General features: G+C 48.3%; 1 protein-coding gene across 2 annotated transcripts in view; it reads left to right on the top strand.

The window, feature by feature from the left end:
- ITPRIP (inositol 1,4,5-trisphosphate receptor interacting protein) overlaps positions 1-22,750 on the top strand; it is a 30,498-nt gene extending 7,748 nt beyond the window's left edge. The window contains exons 1-2 of one of the 2 annotated variants that reach the window (XM_065407109.1): positions 10,890-10,929; positions 15,675-22,750. In XM_065407109.1, the coding sequence (XP_065263181.1) occupies positions 10,898-10,929; positions 15,675-17,340 (1,698 nt within the window). In that variant the 5' untranslated portion in view covers positions 10,890-10,897 and the 3' untranslated portion in view covers positions 17,341-22,750. Of the gene's footprint in view, positions 1-10,889; positions 10,930-15,674 lie in introns of those variants that run through there. The other variant, XM_065407110.1, reaches the window with a different exon arrangement.
- The last annotated feature ends 306 nt before the right edge of the window (positions 22,751-23,056 follow it).

Here is a 23,056-nt window from a genome sequence, read left to right as displayed (position 1 = left end):
TAGCCCAGTCATGGGAGCACTCCCCTGAGAGGTGTAGGAGAACTCCTCTTTAAATCTTTCTCCCCCTCTGGTAGACAGGGGGGAGTTGAACCTGGGTCGCCTACATCCCAGCTAAGTGCTCCAACTACTGGGATAGGAGTTATAAGCCAGCCCCCTCGCCACCCCCCGACTGTTTTGTATGGGGTGAGGCAGTCCACTAACTCGTTCCTGCAAGAAACACCTGAGGCATCTAAGCCATCGGACTCCAGGCAGCTGGTTCCCGTGCACGGATCCACAAGCAGAGAGAGGCACCTCCCTGAAGCCAGGAGCTTAGGACACACCCCTCTCCTCCGTATCTCCCAGTGGCTAGTGTAGGCAGCTCCCTGCCTGGCGTGCTGGCTTTTGTGGATCTCGGTCGGAGGTGCCTCTCTCTCTCCCCATTCGCTGCATAGGGAGCCAAGGCGCCCAGCTCAGGCTTTGTGGATCCCTGTGTTGTTCCTGTGCTTTCCCCCCCCCCCAGATACCTAAAAGTTGACGCCATGATGCTCAGCACTGCCCCATCGACTCTCTTTGTGGCCCCCATCCCTAGCGATCGTTGTCGAATAGTAAAGAGAGGCTCTTCACTCTCGCACTCCTGTGCTTTCTCATTGGGATCCGGTGCCCGGCAGGCTCTTCTAAATTCATGTCTCTCCTCCTTACCGTCTCCCCCTGCAATTACTGCCAGATTAAAGTGAGGGTGACCCCTGTAACTACAGAAAAGAAGGGGACACGGTGATCTAATATTTAGCCCTGGAAGGGCCTGATCCAAGGCCCATAGGAGGGCTCCCGTTGACTGACTTAGGCTTTGGATCGCAAGACCTCCTAGCCTGAGCACAGTGCTTATTATTTGGTTTGAGAAATAGCTATGCCACTGCCTTCCCCTCCCCCGGGGCCCGGCACAGAATGGAACAGCTGAGCACTGTTTGAATGACCCATACTTAACTAATGGACATGGCCAATCACCTGTCTACATCATTTCTCTGAACTGTAACTTCCTAAGTATCTGACGTCAAAAAAGTCCAGCCAGAGCATCCCTCTCTTCCTCCCTATAAAAGCTCATGGTGGATCCTTTCCTGCGTTGTTGCTCAGTATCCATTCATGCTTTCTGCTCCCCTTACCTCTGATCTCTACCTTTTCCTGCTACTTGCTGAAATCAACCAATCCCCCCTACTAAGCTTTTCTAGCTCGTGTAAGCTCTTTAGGGCAGGTAGGTGCCTTTGGTGAAACAACTAGCATGCACTGGCAATGGTATAAAATCATCCACCCCTCTTAGACCTCTGTCTCTCTGGGTGCTAATTTGGCTCTATTCATAAGCATTAAACTTCTTTAAAAGTGGGGGATGATCAATGAGAGGGATTTCCCTCACCTGCATGTGCGTTTGTGACTGCAACAAACCTGTGATCGGATTTGGGTGGCCAGTCAAAGGAGCTGGGATTTTCCCACTGCTGTGGACTTCCCTTCAAAGCTGATTATAACTGGTCACTATAGGTCCAGAGCCACAACGGTATTTCCTAACTTCCATTGAATACCTCTGTGGCTCTGGACCTGTGGATCGTATGCTGCACGACTCTTTGTAACAACCTGTGCCCTGACTAATTTCCAACTATGATAACTGCATTGTGCCTATCTAACTTCCCCCTCTTAACTTGCAGTTCTTCTTCTTCAGTTCTCTTTATATTATGCAGAATTCCATGCCATAGCTAGCTGCATTTCTGGGGGCAGTGAGGTGCGGGGGAGGAGAGGGAAATGTCTCTCTTCTCTACAGCACAGAGGTAATAATATGAAGTTTAGTGAATGTATGTAAAGCACCTTGAGATCTTTAGCTGGTAAGTGCTTCAGGCAAAGTATTCGTTTCCAGAGGTGATCTGGAAATAAAAAATGCTGCTTCCACAGGGAGGGTGGGGGAGGGATAGCTCAGTGGTTTGAGCATTGGCCTGCTAAACCCAGGGTTGTGAGCTCAATCCTTGAGGGAGGGGAGGCCATTTAGGGATCTGGAGCAAAAATGTGTCTGGGGATTGGTCCTGCTTTGAGCAGGGGGTTGGACTAGATGACCTCCTGAGGTCCCGTCCAACCCTGACATTCTATGATGATACTAGAAGGGCTTTCACTTTGGAGCTGTCACACTTGACAGTAAGTAAATCTCCTTTAAAATACTAATGAGCAATGCTGTAGGAAAAACATTATGGGTTGCTTTTTTGGTAATGATGTTTTGTTATTTTTAAATGGAAATCTGGACTCTTGGGTTGTCTGCTAATACCACCAGGAGATTAACTGAATCAGCAAAACCCACCTGGAAAAGCAATAACAAGATGATTTTATATAGGACCTTAATTTGGAAACGGTCTTGGCTTGTGTGTGCAGAAAAGGGGAGGTTGTTAATGTTTGGCACTCAGTCTGGAATTACTCTTGGCTGGCTGCTGATACCATGTTGTCTCATGTGGTTTTTTGGATCCAGTCTTGTGAGAGGGGGGTCCCCCCTCCCGGTCTTTGGTTGGAATGGCTGTTCTGATGCCAGCAAAGCAGTTTTCCAAAAGCATTCCTGGGCACACTCTTCCCATCTGCCAAGATCAAAGCTCTGAGAGTTAGCGCACTTGCCTTCTTGCCTGTAGCCGCTTCCTGCACATAAATGGGCTCTCCCGTTTTTCATTATTACCCCTTTTTGGAGGTCACTTTTCTGGTTGAACCAGCACATTACTCATATCAATGAGATTTTTACCTGGGGCAAAGATGCTCTTTCAATATATGCAGTGAGAGAACATTTTGTGCACCGCATTGCCACATGCACAGCTTGGAAAAAATCCACTCCCCTTTGGTGAGTGGAACGCTTGCTTTAGGGAGAACAAGAGCCAAAGACACCTGTTTCTGCAGAATTTTAGCTCTTTTAAAATGCATTTTCTAGCCCATGTGATTGTGATGATCACGTTGCAAAGGCAAATGAAGTGTAGCCTTCCTGAGCCTGCAAGAATAGGGTTGGGGTTCCTTTACCCAAGCAGAAACAGGGAGTGGTCAAGCCCTACATTTTCAGGTAAGCTAGCTCTGTAGTTAACTACCTCCTGCCCTGAATTGCACCAAGGAATGGTAGTGCTTCTAGCCTAAAATATTTGATACATCGCTTCAGACAAGCAATGAAAATTAAATCCCAAAGGGCCAGACCCACCCTGACTCCCACTGAGCAGTTAACTCACTTGTGTAGTCCCACTGAATTCATCAGGACCATGGCTTAGGTGAGTAACTGCTTAGCAGTGGGGAATGAGGTTTCACAGACTGGCCCATAGAGACTAAAGAAGTTATCATTGTAAAGAGTAAATTAGTAAAGACCCACTGGTCCATTATGAGAAGGAAATAGAACATAGATGCTGTGTGAATATGTTGGAATGTAGACGAAATTGGATGATATTCTCTCTTGAGAAACAGCGGTCATGTAAAGAATGTGATTCATAGACCTGAGGGACAGAATTAAGGGTACTTGGGCGATCTTAAATTGGCATTATTGCCTACCTTGAGTGCTAACTTGTGCAACTTAATGTTCTTAATATAGCTTTTTCTATGGAGGGATGTGTGTAGACATACATACACATTAAGGGTAAAAAAATTTCAAAAGTAGACTTTGGCCATTTTGAAATTTTATCCGTCTAACACAAGGCATCACTGAAATGCAGCCACTTCTGGAGTTACAGACTGGGGTGGGAAGGGAAGAATTTGACCTCGGTCCTTGCATGAATAGCTGTGAGCTCTATATATCTAGGGCACATGGGATCAATCAGCTGATCTTTAGCTGGTGTAAGAAGGCAATGATGTTATGTGTATTTACATCAGCTGAAAATTCATCCCTCTCTCTTTTAAGGCCTTCCGTAAAAGACCCTTGCATAATAAACCTGCCTGGTACTAAAGCAACGTCAGAAGGTTTTACCAGGATTTTAACCTGGGAGTCCGGTATGTGCAGCCTGATGGTTAAAGCGCTAAAGCCAGGCTTCTGTTTGATGCTGGAGTTAAAAGAGTTCTAAAGACACTCTCTACTGAGGTTGGCTGACCTGCATTCCAGCTTCTTATTGATAAGCTGCTGCTTCAGACACTCAGAAGTTGGTGGTTGTGGTGTCTAACTCAGAAGCAGCTACTGGAGAAAATGTAAAATACTAGGGACTTGATTGGAATCATACAGACCTTTGGAATGTGGATTTCTGGCTCAGTCCTGCATGCACTCCTAGTCCTGGAAACTGTTGAATTCTGGTCTCCCACCTGGAGTGGTAGCTTTTACTCTGTACTCTTAAACCGAGCTCAGAGGCCGCCCTGGCAATGCGGATTTTGGGCCCACTAGCGAGGACCCTGAAGTAATGACGCATCATTCCCATGGTGCTGTAAATTAGCCTTTAAACTACAGCGGGGGCGTATCCTTGGGCTTCTGAACAAAGCCCTCCTTTCATGCACTCCTATTTATAAAGGAAGCGAGTGTTCATATTCACCACAGACATGTCCCTAACAAGAAACACGTGGCCTAATAACCCAAATGCTAGCACGCCCTTGTATTCAGTGTTTTCACCATGGCAATGCGTGTCACATCTCTTCTCTCCTGCGAACGATTCCTTGCACAGCTTCCTTTTCCAACATTTATTTTATGAAACACTCAGGGAAGGAGAAAGTGAAAGGATTTGTGGTGGTGGGAATGCAAAGGAGGAAATTGTCCAAGTTTTCCAGATAACTCCTGGCACCTTTTGCAATAGGTGTGCCCCTGTGCCACTCCACCATGTGAAATTGACTAGGAGCTGATGGCTCAAGGTGCAGAAGCTGAATGAAATTGTGTGGGGAAGGGTTATCTTGTTTACTTGCAAGCTTGCTTATTTTATCTTCTCGTTCTTACTGATTAAACTATTCTTTAGCCAACATATTTGTCTGTTTTCTGGGTTTATGATCACTGATCCGGGATGAGAATTTGGAAAAGATTACTGCTCCTGAAAGCGTTGGCACTGTTCCTCCAATAGGTTAGCAGGGCACTAGGCAATACGATATCAGGGCCTGATTTTACACACACACTTCTACTGGGAAACCACTCCACTGAAGTCAATGCAGTTACACTGGTGTGTAATCCGTGAGAGAGGAAATTAGCCCATCAGATCTTAAAATCTCATCTCTCCTATTTACTAGCTTGCTTACCCCTTCATGTCAGCTGCAGCAGGACTCTAACAATCAGATTCTGACTAGTTATTTTAGCAGGTATATAATGCTTGAAGAGGAGTTGAGATTTTTTTATACCATTTTGTAAGCTGGGATTCCAGTTCTCCTTTCAGTATAAAGCATTGGTTTCCCGTTGTAATGGTTCTTGCCACAGTGGTCAGTGTAAGTTGGAATTCAAATGATTGAGGAGAAACAACTGCAAATGGTTATTGAGATAATGTGACCTTTAAAAAGTTCCATATCTTGCAAAGCACCCGTGCCAGCCTTCATTTTGAGCACTGTTTATTAGCAAGGTATTGGACCCTTAAAATTATTGCAGGGCCCCTGATCTAAGTGTACTATCTTGTCCTGTTTCAGGACTCAATATGATGCAGAAGGTCTTGGGCCCGTGTAATTCTCAGTCCCTGCCTCTGGGCTCTGATCCAAACAGCAGTGATGACAATGGGCATCTTTCTAATGGCTTCACTAGGCTTTGGATCAGGCCCTTAATGCAGAGATTCACACCACCACCTTAAAAATCCATAGTCAATGCAGGATCGTCCTACTTCTAGCTAGTATAAAAATAGGAGGTGGTGACAGGGATGGAAGAAATAGGAGCTCTAAATCTTCCATATTGCCAGTACCTATAGACATGGGTGGGAAAGTTCTGGATGCTGGGGGAGCCGGCGTAACAGTTAACACTTGTTTAACTTTTATGGCAGGGTTGACTTTTTTCCTTGTTAAGAATTGCAGGAGCGGGGAGAGATTCTATGTAGAAGCTTTGGGCAATTGGGCCCTCTCTATGTATTCCTAATGCAGGCTGTGTTTCCCTTCCCCTGCCATGAGACTACCCTGCATGCCGGATATCAGCTGTTGCTGCCTACAGGGTGGAGTAGGGCAGAAGAGGGAGATCGGGGAGAAATGCCCTTAATGGGTCCCAATGTGGACATCAAGCTGGAGACAGGGAGCATGTGTGCAATGGCATTGCCCTTTCCATGCAGCTACTGTTACGGGGCCAGCCAATAAAACAGCAGAGAGTTGCTGTAACTTGCTACCATCTGTGCTGATGAAAGATTGCATGAGGTGAGGATGACTGACTGGCTGTTGTGATCACTTCTGTCCAATTCAGTGAACTAAAGGGGGAGCTGTCCAGGCCAGTGGGTCAAAAGTTTTTGGCCTAATTGTAAAAGTTCAAATTGTTCTAGATCAACAGCACGAATTTATGTGACTTAAAAAGCTAAGCCAAGATGTTCTCTGGCAGTGACTCTACAACAACAGAATACGTTGTTGGGATGGGTGGGAGCGGCACACGACTTCCTGCCCCACTGTCTGTGTTTGTCGCGTAGAGGATGTAGACACGCAGCACAGTGAAATGCTATAAAAATCATCCTGAGCGCTTTCTGGGGAGCTGAGGCTTCTTGCAACATGTGTCTCTGCTAGCCTGCTCCGTTCTGGTTAGCAGGCCACAGTCGAAAAACCAGCAACTCAACAGTGGTTAAACAGCTGGTGTGCTAAGACCACTGCCTGTTACACTGACTAATATTGTGTCCTTGTACTCTCCCATCTGTCTTTATCCACCTATGGCAGAGGTGGGCAAACTTTTTGGTCCGAGGACCACATCTGGGTGGGAAATTGTTTGCAGGGCAGGGGGTTGGGGTGCGGGAGGGAGTGCAGGGTGTGGGAGGGGGTGTGGGCTCAGGGCAAGGGATTGGGGCAGAGGAGGGGTGTGGGGTGCATGAGGGGGCTTGGAAGAGGGTTGGGGTGCAGGAGAGGTGCAGAGTGCAGGAGGGGGCTCAGGGCAGGGGTGTGGACTGTGAGAGGGAGTTCAGGGCAGGGGGTTGGGGTGCAGGAGGGGTGCAGACTGCAGGAGGGGGCTCAGGGCAGGGGATTGGGGTGCAGGCGGAGTGCGGGGTGCGGCAGGGGGCTTGGGTGGAGGAGGGGTGTGTGGTGCAGGCAGGGGGCTCAGGGCAGGGTGTTGGGGGGTGGGGTGCAGGAGGGGTTCGGGCTCCGGGGTGGTAGTGGCGCACACCGGGGCCAGGGCAGGCTCCCTGCATGCCTGCCCTGGCCCCACGCCGCACCGCTCCAGGAAGCGGCCGGTCCCTGTGCGGCCCCTGGGGGAGGGGGGCACCGGGCTCCGCGCACTGCCCTTGCCACGCCTCCAGGAACCGCCCCCGAAGCTCCCATTGGCCACGGTTCCCCGTTCCCGGCCAATGGGAGCTGCGGGGGGCGGTGCCTGGAGACAAGGGCAAGGCACGGAGCCCTCTGCCCCCTCCCGCCCCTGGGTCGCAGGGACATGGTGCTGACCGCTTCTGAGAGCGGTGCGGGGCCCGCGGGACCACAGGGGGCGCGGGCCGGATCTGGCCTGCGGGCCGTAGTTTGCCCACCCCTGACCTATGGTCTCTGGTCTTATACTTGGATTGTAAACTCTTTGGGGCAGGGACTGTCTTTTTCTTCTGTCTGTACAGTGCCTAGCATAATACGGTCTTGGTCCTTGACTAGGGCTCCTGGGAGCTACCTCAGTACAAATAATTAATACTTGCACAGGAGGGCATAGTGGCACTTCCGCTGGTGCAAATGGTGCCTAGATGCCATGGTGAGTTGGAAATACCTCGATAGATTGCGCATTTGATGGTGAGATTGTGTATTGGATCGAAAATCCAACAGGTAGCACGGTTCTCTGGGGTTTGGCCACGTGCTCCTGAGTGAGTGGGTGTTCTCTGCTTGACTCAAAAGAAATCAGCTGTCTCGTCTATGGGTTTTATTCTTGTAATGGAAGCTATTAAAATGTATGTATCTATAGATAAAATACTGGGACTGTTCTCTTTTGAAAGGGTGACTTCTTGGAGCTGCCTGGGATCTGTTAGAGCAAATAGCAGAGCCGGATTAGCATCTGAGTCAGTCTGTTTAGGGGAAGGAGGGGCTGCCTTGTCCTGCATCCAGGATGAACATCAACATTTCCATGAAAATATCGGATTGTGCTACTGGGGGAGAAAAACATCACTTCCGAACTGTCTACAGCAGGCCGCTGGGCAGGACGCCCAACTCTGGCCGTGCGACTGACCCCTTTGGCACTCGGAGTCTGCCCCAGGCAGGATGTTCATAGACCTCCTGAAGGCAACAGGGCTGTCAATCAAATGGCAAAACAATAGTTACCAGGCAAGTATCCTTGGCAGACAAAGTTATCCCATGGCTGAGCATCTAATTGGGGGTGGGGTTTCCAAGGCAACGTTCTGGCCTCCTGTGGGGGGGAGGAAGGGGTGTTGAGAAGGGGTCGTCTTTTTCTCTCCTTTCTCCCCCTTAAATATTGTGCTGGGGGGAGTGTTGGAATAAGAGGGGTGGGCCTGGAGACAAGAAAGATGGTCCAGGGATTAGGGCATTAGTGTGGCACTCAGAAGACTCTGGTTCAATTCCCTGCTCTGCCATAGTCTTCCTGTGTGACCTTGGACAAGTCGCTTAGCCTCTCTGTGGATCAATTCCCCATCTGTGCAATGGGGATAACTCTCAGGGGTATTGTGAAGCAATCAGTGTATTTATTCTCATAGTCTTTAGATACAACAGTAATGGGGGCCTTATAAGTACACCTGCAACCCGATATAACACAAATTCGGATATAACACGGTAAAGCAGTGGTCTGGGGGGGCAGGGCTGCACTCTCCGACAGATCAAAGCAAGTTCGACATAATGCAGTTTCACCTATAACCCGGTAAGATTTTTTTGGCTGCCAAGGACAGCGTTATATCAGGGTAGAGGTGTACCAAAGATCTGGATAGATAGGGCAGGGATGATTTTTATGAAATATATATATATATATATATATATATATTTTTTTTTAAGAAAATCTTTACCCTACAGTGATCCAGCTACTAGTGTTTCTTTTCTTGCTTGGTTGTGGTGGGTTTATTTTTGAGATGTTAAAAATCAGAACTACTGAACCAGGGTAGTAGCTGACTACTGAGCAGCAGAGGTGCACAAGTGAATATCTGAGGGCAGGCGTAGGCCTTCAGCTTCATGTTTCGCGAGGCAGTGCATCATGGAAGGAGGCACTGAGCAAGGGACTGGATAAAAAGCATTCTTGGGATCTATTTCTGGCTGCGCTACTGACCTGCTGTGTCCCCTCTGGCAAGTCCATTTATCATTCTGGTCATTTGCTTCCCCAGCTGTGAAATGGGGGTGACAGGATTCTGCAAAGAGTGGGTGAGATTTAATATTCGTGAAGCGGGGTGGAAGTTCTGATGGTTGTAGTGATGTTAATTTTAGCAGGTGTAATACAAATTTAATATTGGTTCTGTGTTAAATGGACTCAGAGTTGACTGGTCTCTTAAAACTAACCTACCATGAAAGTTGTCCCATGCAGCAGGGCTTAACTTGAGGCTTTCCAAAGTATCTTGTTTTAAGAATAGCCATCCAAGGGGCACTGGATGTCTCTGCCTGGCACCGGTAGTGGGATATAGAGCTCTTCTCTGGGTCACCAGTATAGCTCAGTGGTGCCTCTTCGGCAATCTATGCAAAAAGAGCTGGCAGGTGATAGCTGGGCCAGTGCACAGAAGTCCACATCACAGACCAATGGCACTAATTGGTCCTTCTTCATTGGCAGCCTTGTTAGAGAAGCCAAAGACTGACTGAGCCATGGAGATAGATCCCTTCCACTCCCTCCCCTGCCACCACCCATGATGTACTTGTTCTGTGGATAAAGAGAAGGATGGGGAGGATTGTGCTGGGAACTGAAATCCGGCAACTTTCTCCAGCGCTAACTGAACATAATGTGAGCAAAAGCAAACCGGAGCACATGCATTAGCTGTAGTATCCCCTCTTCTATCAAGTGCTAGTAGCCGACAGGACTGGTGTACAGCATGCTTCCCAGAAGAGTTCATTCCCAGGAGCCACAAGAACAGAACAAACTATCGCCGGTTTAACCGAGAGTTCCTCACAGCGTGTTATCCCTTTCCCAGGTCATTAGCCCTGTTTATTCTCTGGTTTGGCAGTATTCAGGATGGCAGTGCCTATGTTGCTGTGTAAGTACCAGCTGGTAGCAGAGTGGGAAGTCCTCCCAGATCTCCATTGCTCAGTACAATTCTGGCACTTCTCACTTCAGCACTGGCAGAACGATCAGTGATGGAGGTTTTATCGCCCTGAGTGATAGAATCTAGATAAACATCCCCCCTTCCCCCACCCAGGGTCTGTGCTAGGAGCTACCCTCAAGCAAACCGGAACGCACTACACAGGTGCTCCTGCTGTGTTATAACTGACGCACTTCGCCAGCTGACAAGCGTGGGTAGGGTGGGAATGCATTTATAAATATTAGAGTTCTCTGTGTGTTTCAGCACTTGGGTTTTGGCGGTTGCATCTAATCTATCCCAGGCCAAAAGAGCAGCCGCACCCTCCCCAGAGCACAGTACAGCGCCAGCGTGACCTGCCATGGCACTGCCCCGCCTCATGAAATGGAGAGTCTCTTTTGATGAACCTTGAGGCTTGTCTCACCCCGCTTTTGATGTGCAGCAGCTTCTGTGAGACGCCAACTTGGGACCTGGTGCTGCAAGCTGACTCCAGTCTGATAATGATACTCGGAGCTTGGAAGAATGTACTGGGCATTTACTAGGTGGGGGACTTAAACCTACCAGCTCAGAGGTAGAGACAAAAGAGGGGAGGTTCCAACAGGAAAGCCCAACGGTGACACCCTTGGAAGAAGTCCCAACTACCCTGCCACCAGCGGCTGGGAAGAGGACATGCTGGCATGTTTACCAGGGTACTGACCCTAGGCATTGTGTAAGTGGGATCTTTATCTTCTGTATCAGTCTCTAGCCAATAAGGGTCTAAGTTTGAAGTGCTAGCTGTTGGAAAGGAGAAAGAACTCTCTGTCTCTTCTCTCCACTCCAGAACTGCAAGGGTAGTTGGAGGACAAAGAGGTCTCTGGTATTGAGGTATTCCATCCCCCCATCCCCAACCTTGACCTCTTCTGCCCTGCCCTTCCAGCCTGCCCCTGTCATTTCCCTGGCCCCTTGCCCAGCCGCATTCTCCTTGCCTGCCCAATGCCAGTCTCTACTCCTCATGCTTCTCATCCAGTCTCCCACAAGTTCACCCCTCCGCAGCTCCTTGTCCAATCTTTTACCCCCATTGGGTCCCAGTCCTAGTCTCCCCCCCCCTTGTCCTGCCTCCCACCCGGGCTCCTTGTTGCAGGCTTTTTGCCCACCCAGTGCCCATCCTGCTCACAGACTCTAGCTCCTTGTCAGATCTGGCTTTCCTTTCTCCCTCCTCCACCTTTGTTTCTAGTCCCAGTTCCCCTCCCTTCCCAGACTCCTTGTCGGACCATGCTCAGTTACTCTGGGAGGCTGGCACATGCAGAGTCTGTTCATACTGGGAGCCGAAAGAGACTTGAGCATGCTCAGTGAGGACAAAACTTTTGGAAATTTTAGCTGTTAAGCTCTAAAAAGCCTCTACTCTGCAAACTCCCAGGGGAGGTGTTTTTTCCCCCCAAAGGCTTATAACTTGACCAAATTTGGGCAGATTTTCACATCCCTGGCTCAAAGCGCCCACTGCTAAATGTCAAGTCCCTGCTACAAAGCATGGGAGCACTAGAGCTGGTTTTAAAAAAAAAAAAAAAAAAAAGTCACCAGATTTTTTCTTTTTTTTTTAACCATGGACAAAACAACGTATTTTTCCCTAGTCTCGTTCTCAGCAATGGCTGAACTGTTTTAGCTGAAACTCTCTCAAAAAATAAAACAGCCTGGGTCAGACACTCGTTAGGAAATGTCAGCCCAAACAGTTAACACTTGGCAAAGGGATAAGCAACTGAAAACAGGGTCTTGTAATGAGAAGTCAGGCTGGGCAAACTTAAAAGGCAGTCCTACTGGGCCAGCCCCATGTGTGTTATTTCTCTCTCTCTCTCTCTCTCTCTCTCTCTCTCTCAGAAGCGGCATCGGGTGAGATATGGGAATGGAATGTTCCTAGTAGCCGGTATTAGAGCTGGTCCCCTCTCCACCTCAGTCTGGAGTAACTGAAACCCGGCTAAGCCCTCACTACAGTAGAAAGTTTCCCTGTTTTAATTATGCTGGTATAGGTAAAGCAGTACAATTCCCCCCTAGTGTGGATGCAGTATAAGGTATAAAGGTGTTTTGCACTGGTTTAGCTATTTCTGGTATAAGGCACCTTTTATACGGGTAGAATTCTACCCATGCTGGTAGAACTGAATCTATACTAGGCTTGTACTGGTATAGCAATGTCAGTTTAAAAAAAAAAACACTCTTCCAACCCACATAGTTATACTGGTACATTTCTTAAGTGTAGACCAGTCCCTACTCAGGATCTGAAGGCAGCAGCATGGCCTCTGGCACCCTGCCATGTTTTTTGGGGGTTTTTTTATCTCTAAATGTACACACCGTTCTGCAAAAGCACAGCGCCGAGGAAAGGAACTTGGCAGCATTTCCTGCCTTTCCCTTGCAAACTGATAAAAAGCCTTTGAGACACGGGGGGTGACCCAGCTTATTTTTAAACCGCACCAGGGCGTGAGTCTCATGATGTAACTGCGCCTCCCGGACTTGCAGCTGTTTTACAAAATGATGAGTTAATGGTCGATGCGAAAAAGGAGAAATAATTGGGATTTCCAGTCTTCTCTAGATGAAATGTGTCTGTGTGTGTGGAGTGGGAGGGGTGGCTGAAAAACACTGGGAATGAATGTAATGGTTGTGAAAGGGAGGGACTCTTAGCATTGTCTTGAGCATTGTGTGAGCTTCCCTTGTACAGTTCTGCCAATGCCCCTCTGTCCTGATTTGCTCTCCCTTCCCTTGCTATTCCTGTCCCAGCCCTCTCTTGAGCAGAGGCTGCCACTTACGGATAAATATACACCATCCAGTGTTATTTCCACCACACCGGTGCTCTGGAAATACACAGAGGCAAGGTGCTTACAGTCTAAGTTAGTCACTAATTATGTGGTGCCCTGGGGAAATACATGGAAAGTAGAACAAGAAACCACTGAACACATTTTCCGTGCCTTTTCTGTTAAGGCAATATATGGTCTTGAGAGGGGTAAGGGTAGTGTGCACTACCCCAATATAGCAGCTAGCTCCACATGTCATGATGCCTAAATTAGTGGTGGTCTCAGTGGGAGCCAGGATAGAGTATTGACAGCTGACAATATTGGAACAGTGCCTTCATAGTAAAAGATGGTATCCTCTTAGTATGTACAGTATTCTCATGTGGAAGGGCAAGGGGTTACCTCTTATGGTGACACCATATTGCCTCATGACTTGTTGTGCTGTAATGAACTGGCTGGTATGTCTATGAACTTCTGTTCCCTACTGGTGGAAATGCTCAGCTGTGTGTCATATGCACCATACTGCTAACCTAATGGTGAGTCTCCTTCAGTTCAAATGTTGGCCTGTGTTTCTGGAGGAGGAGGATTGGAGTTCTAGTCTCTCTGCTATCATAAAGCACTGAGTAGTAAGGGGGGCAGCACAGCCACACAACTGTGAATTCCTAGGTGGCATGGATTTGTTACAATATGACCTGAGAAAACCATGAAGATTGTCAGCTTGTGAATTTGTACCACAGACAAGACAGCCTCTCATACCATGTAACATGCTACCATTATTGCCCAGAAGCTACAGCAATGGGCTCACTTTAATATCTACTTAGGATCCACCCCACCCAATAGTATACATTAGTTAGTTATGAGGTTCTGATTGGCTTTCATTGTATTGTATTAATGTACTTTTATTCTCCTAGCAGAGTCCCTTCTGTCTCACATGTGCACACATAGTATGGATCTGTTGCATCCAAATGTTCCACCAGAAATTAAAAAACACCGTACTCTTCCCTGTTGTGTTAAAGTGCAGGGGTAGTACTTGGCAAACGAGGAGACCTTTAGAGCTAGTAAAAACAACAAGGAGTCTGGTGGCACCTTAAAGGCTAACAGATTTATTTGGGCATAAGCTTTCGTGGGTAAAAACCTCACTTCTTCGGATGCATCAGACTCCTTGTTGTTTTTGTAGATACAGACTAACACGGCTACCCCCTGATACTTTAGAGCTAGTGACTTCCCAGCACCATGGAGAGAAGAGAGAGATCAATCTCCAATCAAAGGAAATGCCACCCCTAAATACCCAAAGAACTCATACTAGTTCATGCTGCCCAGGACTCTGGGAGTTTCATTCAGTGTGTTGGGTAGATGCCCAGGCAATAGGATTGTGCCCAGCAAAGCTGGGAGTTAATTTCTTTAATATCAAGTCTCAGTGTATTAATTCATCATGCTCCCAGTAACCCCTGGGGCGCTAAACTCTCATTAGTTTGCAAACCCAGGGCATTATGGTAGCCGGTACAAATGAAACCACACAAAACACTGTGAAGCTGTCACCCAAGCCAAGACTGGGTGAAGAGGGTGTCATGTGGCAGCTGTTGCTGGCACAACACTGCATGTAAACAGAGTGGCACATGTTTGGCAGCATGCCCCAGGACCCTTCAGAATAGAGACAGTTGACTGGGACTGCAGCTTTGACGGAGAAGTGTTGATGTTTGTTCAGACCTGGCAGGGATGTTTTCCAATGTATCCCTCAGTAATAGATCAGCAGGTGCCAAAATTAAACCGCATGATGTATTTAACACCATCCCCCTCTGGGTGTGAGCTCCCCACCCCCGAGCTGCAGACTCACCCACCCTGCTTTCTTCTAAATGCTACCGTGTCGTGGCAGCCACTACACTGGGCCAGACGTGCCCCAGCACGATCTCGGCTGTGCTGTGACGCCGTGGTACTTTGAAGGAGCAGGAAGTGACTTGGGATGTGCCTCTCGCCCAGAGGCACAAAACAGTGCAACCATGTTCCCACCCCACGTGTGAATGAGAAGTGGAGATAGTAGGGTTGGATTTAGGCAATGTGGGGCTCTAGGCATGCCCCGCACAAAGGGTACCATGGGCCCCACCTATACCATGACCATTCCCCTTCCCTGTGGTCCCAGCCCCTGCGCGTGCCTCTACCCTCTCTTAGGGTGGCAGTGGTCAACTGTACAAGATGGGGGGGGGGTGGAGGAGGGAGAGCTTTCTAGCCCTCCTTTCAGCCTGCCCACTGTTCCCTGCCTTCAGGTGGGCCAGGGTATGTTCAGAGGAGAGGAAGACTCTGCCTCCGCCCACCCGTGGGGGAGGGGGGAGCAGGGAGAGCTTTCCAACAGAATCACAATGCAGTGATAGCAGTGAAAGAGTCCTCCTCTGGCTCCGAAGGGTAGCAGAGCTGTGGACAACTCTGGGAATCCACATACGCTTACCCACCTTTACCGGACAGAGACGGCCTCCTTTCTAAGCCTCTGTCTGGGAGTTCACGAACAAGAGCCTGTGTCTAAGAGGTCCCTGCCAGGGTGTCCCAGAGACCCTGTGTCAGATATTTAGCTGGAGCGAGGAGAAAGGGTTTGACCACGTTAGACAAAATGGTTTTTATCAGTGACCTTATTTCACTACTCCTCTGACCATGTGTGGAGGCTGAAATGTCTGACACTGACCATGGGTTTTTCTGCCCCTCTCTCTTGCAGGGAAGGAATCGCCATGCCAGCAGGCATCTTCCGGGTGTGTCTGGTGGTGATTACGGCCATCGTCAACCACCCACTCCTCTTCCCCAAAGAGAATGCCACCGTTCCTGAGTACGCTGAGGACATCATCCAGAAGATGAAGGCACATGAGGAGAACCTCCGGCTGGAGCAGCTGCGTTTGGAGCAAGAGATTGCCGGACAGGAGGCCGCGCTAAAGGCTTTGGAAAAGGCCATAGAGACGGAGGAGCAGAACATCAAGGAACCCCTCCCCTGGGACTTGTGGAGCGCCATGTCCATGGTCATCTTCCTGCTGATCGAGCTCTGGAGGCAGGATTACCAAGATGGGAACTGGCAGGAATCAGCCTGTGAGGAAGACGACATGGCCGTTCTAGGGAAAGCATTCAAGGGCGTGGCCCTCCCAGACAAGGCCGCGTTGGCCAACTTCTACGAGAGGTGTATCCTGGGTGCCACTGGTGACATGGCTAGGAAGCGAGAGTTGGTGGAAGGCTTTGCGGATGACTTGCTGGAGGCCCTGAGGAGCGTGTGTAACCGGGACGCCGACATGGAAGTGGAGGAGTCCATAGGGGTGGGGAGCATGTACGAAAATTGGAGGGTGAACAAGCCTTTGGTTTGCGACTTGATCGTCCCTTTCACGCCGCCAGAGCCATACTGTTTCCGATCCCAGACCTGGTGCTCAAGGGAGTCAGTCCAACCAGACAAACAAGGCTACGGCACCATAAAAGTCTGCAGGGCGGATGAGGATGCAGCAGGTTGCATCTGTGGCAAGACTAAGCTGGGGGAAGACATGTTGTGCCTCCTCCATAGCCAAACCAACCAGACCAGGCCCAGCGGTGAGATGGAGGATCTGCTGTGCTTCAAGAACACCCAGTATCTGGATGCCGACCAGGTTATGAAGTGGTTCCAGATCGCGATCACCAAGTCTTGGAACAAAATCTCCCACAAATATGAATTCGACGTCACCTTCAACCTCTTGGACGCACCGGGAGCCCTGAAGATAAAATTCAGGTCTGGGAAGTCCATTGCCTTTAATCTCACCCCTGTGGTACAGTGTGAAGACTCAGATGCCTATTTCATCTCCCATTTCCCCCGCAGCGGCCTGACGGCTGATCCTGCCTCCAGTACTGACTGGTTTGTTACTTTTGCAGTGTACGAGAGGAGGTTCATCCACTCCATCTCCAAAAAGCTGCCTGCCAATGCCTGCCACCTTAGCTGCCTTCAGATCCTCTCCTTCCTTCATGGAAAGCAGTGCAGCTTAACAGGTCCAAGCAGCCTCACCAACTACCACCTGAAGACAGTGATGCTGCATTTACTGCAGACCCGGCCCTATCAGGACTGGGCCTCTGAGAACCTGGAGGCCAGGCTGCAAGACATGCTGAAGTTCCTGGAGAAAAGCCTGCAGGAAAAGAAGCTCTGCCACTTTTTCATTGGAAACCAGAAGGTGCCAGAGGTGCTGAACTTCCCAGTAGTGTTCCAGAAGGCAGAACCACTCAACCTTTTCCGTCCATTTGTTCTGCACAGGGACGCTTACAGAAAGACGGTGGACACGTTTCATGAGATGCTGAGGAACACATCCGCACTGATAAACGAGTACACAGTGCACATTCCCTCTGTGGGACACACAAATATGCTCCACAAAGAATCCCTTTAGCAGGACCAGTGGAGAAAAGCTCTTCCACCAAGCACAAGTTCCTGGGGCATCGCAGAAACCTCTTGTAGGCAGTTGACTTCAGCAGGAGAGACTCTCTCCTTTCATGGAAACCAGTGCAGGCCCTGGTTTCTTCAGAGTGGGAGCAGAAGAAAGAAGGGGAGAAACTGAAAGATCTATGCTGTCAAAGTGTCCCTCCACTCCACCAATGGGTTGGCTGGTTTGTTTTTTCACATTGTACACCAGTCCCTCTGGTGGTGACAAGCAACAGACAGGACTAATCTATTCAGGTGTTGCAATGCAAATATTGGGGGTTATTCAGAATCTCTAATCAAATATTTAGTTTGTTTTTAAAGGAGGAGGAAGGGAAGGGGATGAGAGGGAAACTAAGATGGCTCCCACAAAAAAATAATGTTGCAAATGAGACCTCCTACTTGTAAAAAGCAACAGCCCTGTGACTGCAGCTTGAAAGTTTAGTAACAGCTGATTTTTCTGTGTTTGGGGGTGGAGGGAGTTAAAACCCAGACTCTGCAGATGAATTTCAATCCCCCACATAGCAGCAGAGAAAGCGGCATTGAAATCAACCATCGTTTTTTAAACTAATGGGAATTCAAGTTGCAAAAGTGCCCACTTAGTAGGACTTTCAGCTGCAGCAAAACAACCTCTTCCCCTTTCCTCCCCCACCCAAATACATACTTCCTGTACCTTGCAAAATCCTTCTCCCTTGGGAAGCATACCGGAGACAGGGGGCAGGATGCATTTGTGATACAATTATAATTAGTCTCTTTCGTTATCATCCTGGTAAAGGGCAGGGGAGTAGACTTTGTGCCTGGATGAGCATATGGTCAGGACAGTGTCCCATTGCTGTTCTGAATGACACAATCGAGCATTCTTTTGATGTTCGTATCCTTTGAGCAGCAAGACAGACACAAACAGAGCAGGTTCCTAAGGGACAAACTGTGTTTTCCACTTAAGCAGCTGATATGTGTGTAGAGGAACCCACTGATGCCGCTGTGAAATGAGCCCAGATATAACAGTCTCCTAGTAGGGTAGGTATTAACCTCGCCACCTGGTATGTGTAATCTAGTACATTTTTTATCCTACCAAAGCAGGCAGGCAGAACTGCTATGACTAAGGAAAAGAGAGGTGCACAAGGGCAACTGACAAACAGGAGCTTTAAAGCTGGATGTGGCAAACTCTTAGTCTCCACAGTAAAACTGCTATCCTGTCTCTCCTCCTAAACACCCCCCTGGAAGGTCTCCATCTGCATCCAGACAAGACTGCCTCCAGGCTTCAGAAATGCTGCTGCTTTGATCAGTTGCTTTTAGGAGTCTCAGCTAGAGTGAGGCGAGGCCCCCAGCCCTCTGGGACCAAAGCATGGTGCATTTACAGCCCCTCCCAAGCTTCAAGCAACCGCAGGAGAGCGAGAGTCTGAGGATCAAGTCTTGGCTTCCAAATCTGGAAGGCTTTAAACAATTTTGTATTTTGAGGTTAGGGCTCTTGTCTTAGCTGTACACATCACGTGGCTCTCTTTTTAGAAGAGGGGGATACTGTCCTTGAGGGCTGCATAGACAGCACTGGTGATGCCACCTTACAGCAGGGTGCTCTAACCCACTCAACCTAGTTACGGCACTTCTGGAAAGTAGATTTGATCCCATCTCATTGATAGTGACACCCTCTGGCAATAGATGAATTATCCAGCCTGCTGCTGAGAGTGAACCTTCAAGAGAAGGTTCCCCTTTCCAGGAGGACCCATTATCCCACCCTTCTTGAATGGATGCCCAAATCCACCCTTCCAGTGGAAAGGGGTCCTTATACACAAAGGCAGAGGGCATGAACTGAGAACTCAGGGGGGTTGTAAATTTTGCTTCTGCCACGAGCTTGCAGCCAGCCTCGGGTGATACAAATTGAGCCATACCCTAGAGCAGGGGTTGAGGGTTGTTAGGTGATCACCGGTTTTATCTCTAACCTTACCTATGACATTAAAAGTGTTTTGGATCAGAAAGTGACTTCTGCATTGTTCAGAAAGGGGGGGGGGGAGGAAGAAGGTCTATTGGTTAATGGCTGCGGGTAAAGTCTCTGAGCCACTTGAGAAGTGAAGTTGATGGTCTCAATGCCACATTCTGGAAGCCATCTGTCTGCATCCCCAAACCACCACATACCATTGGTGGTCATTTTTTTCAGCAGAAGAACAAGACTGGAGTGACAGGGCATGTCTGGCTGCTGTAGGTCGGGCATGAGGTAGCAAGTACTATTGGGCTTTGGCTTTTATCAGCACAAACCATTAAACAACGATGGGTAACCAAAGACAGTCACAAGGGACTAACGGGCAATTTGGATACAATGAGCAAAAATATATGGAAGGGTTTAGAGAGCTATGGGGACTTGTAGATACATCAGACGCTCTGTGGAACAATTTAAAATGAAAGTAATGTGCCTCTGGGCAGCGGCTGAGCTCACAGTGCATTGTACAGTGTGCTCACCAGCCCTATTTTTACACAGCCCTATCACGTGCAGGGTCTGGGGAGGCAGCTGTGGCTTAGGCCCCTCCTCAGTGGATTATTATTACAGCTAGAGAGAAGTGAAAATCAGTTTGACGTTTCCTGTGAGGAGTCTGAACTTAGCATATCAGAAGCACAGAAAGAAATCCATGACCCTGGTGACACAGGAAATGACATGCCATGGACTGAAAAAAAAAAAATTTGATAAAAACGGGGGTAGGGATAAGGGAGAGGACAAGGCCATTTTTAAACATCTCTTATTTCCCTTGTGTAAAGTGTCGGAGCAAACCCATTTTAAAGCCAGCCTAGATGTCTCAGCTGTAATTCAGCTCTTGGTGGTTTTCGGGAGGGCATTTAAAGTTGAGTTTGCAACCATATGCAGGCAATGGGGAAGCAGAACTTTAGAAACTACCCTATATTAGCTACATGTGAAGCAACAGTAGGGACTTTCTGGATCTGATTGCTTTGCTATGGCTGCTTAAACATGAGGCGCTTCCTTTACAGAGTGAGCATCTCAAAGATGTTTACTGCAAATCCAGGCTGGGAAGGACCATGCAGATGCACCTCCCCGTGGGGGAAGCACTCTGTATTCACACAGCATGTTTTGGCAAACCTTGTGGAAGCGATCTCCTTCATAAGCTGTATGGCTGCAGTTCTGAGGACCCGAACCACTGGAGGATGAGGGTACTTTGAGTCTCAGGTGATCAGACCTTAAATGTGGTAGCAAGAAGAGGTAGAAGGGGCAGGCTGGACATCATCCTGCAGAGATCCCCTTCTCATGCTGGGGTATTGCTGTTGCTATTTATTTGCAGGGGGAACTTTGTCACAAGGGGCTAGGGTTCGTTCCACTGGAGTCTAAAGCAATAACTCTGGGCTGGTGGAGGTGGTTAATCTTTTACTACAGACTCTATCAAGGTGGGGGAACTGATACGGCCGTGGACCCAAAGTGCAGCCTCAGGGGCCATTCACCTGCAGGAAATGCCTTGTGCTGAAGCCATTATTGCTATTCAAGAGCTGAATGTCTTTTAAGAGAGTCTCTTCCATCTTGTGGGGATGGGAGGGGTTTCACTCTTCAACATGTGCCAACCATGGGACGTGGCATCCGTGTCTCAGTTCCACGTGCAGCTCTTCTATTTCGTAAAGAGAACTGAACACTTGGTCCATCATTCAAGCAGGGTGTGATGGTTGTTGCAGTTGGGCTTTTCTAATGTATTTTAATGTACAATCTACACGACTTCCTGTAAGTGACGGCGAGGAAACAGCAGCGCTTACCCTGATCTTACCGGCGTGGCTGCTGATCGTTGACTGCTTGGTGCTTCTCGTGGGACCATACGTGGTCAACAGCCTTATTTATTACTTGCCTTTTTGGATACCCTTTTGTAACCTTGCTAGCTTGGAAGGGAGACTGTCCTGTCCTGTATTGTGGAGGGCTAACCTGGGAAGATGGGGAACAGTACCAAAAATCTTGCAGCCCAAGCTCCCCCTTCCTTGGGGTTTTTTTTGTTTTTTGTTTTGTTTTTTAGAACGTCCATATCCTATTCCTTTTAAAGGATACACCAGGAAAACTTTCTGTATTAAAGTGCTGCTTCTAAAGCAGCAGGTTGTTGAATTTTGTATATATTTCTCATGCAGCTTTATTTATAATAAAAGAAGTACTAGAAGTCTTGTATGAAGTCTTAAAGAAGAGAAGTCTGTGTCTGTGTGTTTCCTAGTCTCCTATAGGCTTGCACAGTTCCCAGAGGGAGCAGCAGGTTCGAGTTTGGATGCTGTGGGTGGAATCCCCAACCCCAATGAATAAACTGCAAAATTTGTGTTGACTTCAACACAGGTAGGAATTCACCCAATGGGTCTAAAGTCAGTTCTGATGTAAGTGGGTGTCACCCTTCTCCACTTCAGTGAAGTTGCAGCCATTTACATGAGGATTCAACCTGAGCTCCTGAATTTCCAGTTCTGCTGGAGGAATTCCATTCACTTTCCTGTCCGACAGGTACCTAGACAGCTCCAAACAAAGCCTCTATCTACTGCATACTTTGCTCAGCTCCTTCCCTTACATTTCAGGCGAAATGGCACTTAACTCGGAAACTAACTGTGTGGTTCTGTCTCTGAAAGGAAAGTGCTAAACAAAAGCTGTCAACCAGGCTGTTTTAAATCAATATAAAGCTACATATAATAACAATTCTTAACAGTTCTCTAGTGACTCCCATCCTGGACTCTCCATGTTCTTCACAAGCCCATAATTAAGCCTTGCACCACCCAGTGAAGTAAGAGTTATGACGGTGTTCTGCACTGAGCAGGTCTGGGGGCAGGATAGCCCTAGTCTGTGACCAGGGCTCTTAGGTGCTGTGGCAGTACAGATAATAATAAGTTACTTACCCAAAGTCACAGAGCCAAGCGGCGCAGTCAAGAGTTGCGTGTTGTCCTTTCCCAGCTCTCACCAATGGAAAACACTAGAGGAAGAACAGGAGTGTTGTGGCTTGGGTGCTGGATTTGGGTGTTGACGAAACATCCTGTGCCTCCTGTACTCTGCCACTACACGTTCTTTCAACAGTCGGTTTCATGGACCACAGAAGAGGCTTTTCTATTATTGCTCCTGTGCCTGAGATCTAAAGGATGGTGGCAAAATCAGCAAAAAGAGCCCTTGTGGGGAAGACTGAAAGCCCCGGGGTTGATTTCTGTTCCTAGCTCTGTCACAGCAAAGTTAGGTTTGGGGTCAAACCCATCTCTACTCTCGTTCCTCTGAGAGGTAGGTGTTGGTTTCCCCCATTTCATTGATGAGGAAACACAGCTAGAGATGGTAAGTGATTTGCCAAAGACCCTAAAGTAGTGGTCTCCAAACTTTTTTGATCGCGCACCCCTATCAGTACAAAATTTTTGAGCACGCACCCCCTGCCGCGCCGGCTCTACCGTTTTTGCCAAAGCAAAAAAAAAAAAAAAACGCTCGGACTCCCGCCCGAACTGCCGAAGCAAAAAAATATATATATATATATACAGTATTTGTGATGGACCCTCTGAGGTACCCAGCAATCTTGCTATGTTAGCTGACTTAAGTTCCTCTGGGGCTGAAGAGCTGAGCTCAGGGTTTCTCTCAGACAATTAAGCTACAGCAAACTGAGACCACTTTACTTCTGGATGAGAGCATCCACATGGGGTGGGGGGTTAATGCACTTAAACTTATGTGCATTAACTTGACACCTTTAGCTGATTCATCTTAACTTTCC

This window comes from Emys orbicularis, chromosome 7 (genome assembly GCF_028017835.1).
Source record: "Emys orbicularis isolate rEmyOrb1 chromosome 7, rEmyOrb1.hap1, whole genome shotgun sequence".
NCBI lineage: Eukaryota > Metazoa > Chordata > Testudines > Emydidae > Emys > Emys orbicularis.
The sequence above is the reverse complement of the archived record's forward strand: the minus strand, read 5'-3'. Positions and strand labels throughout refer to the sequence as shown.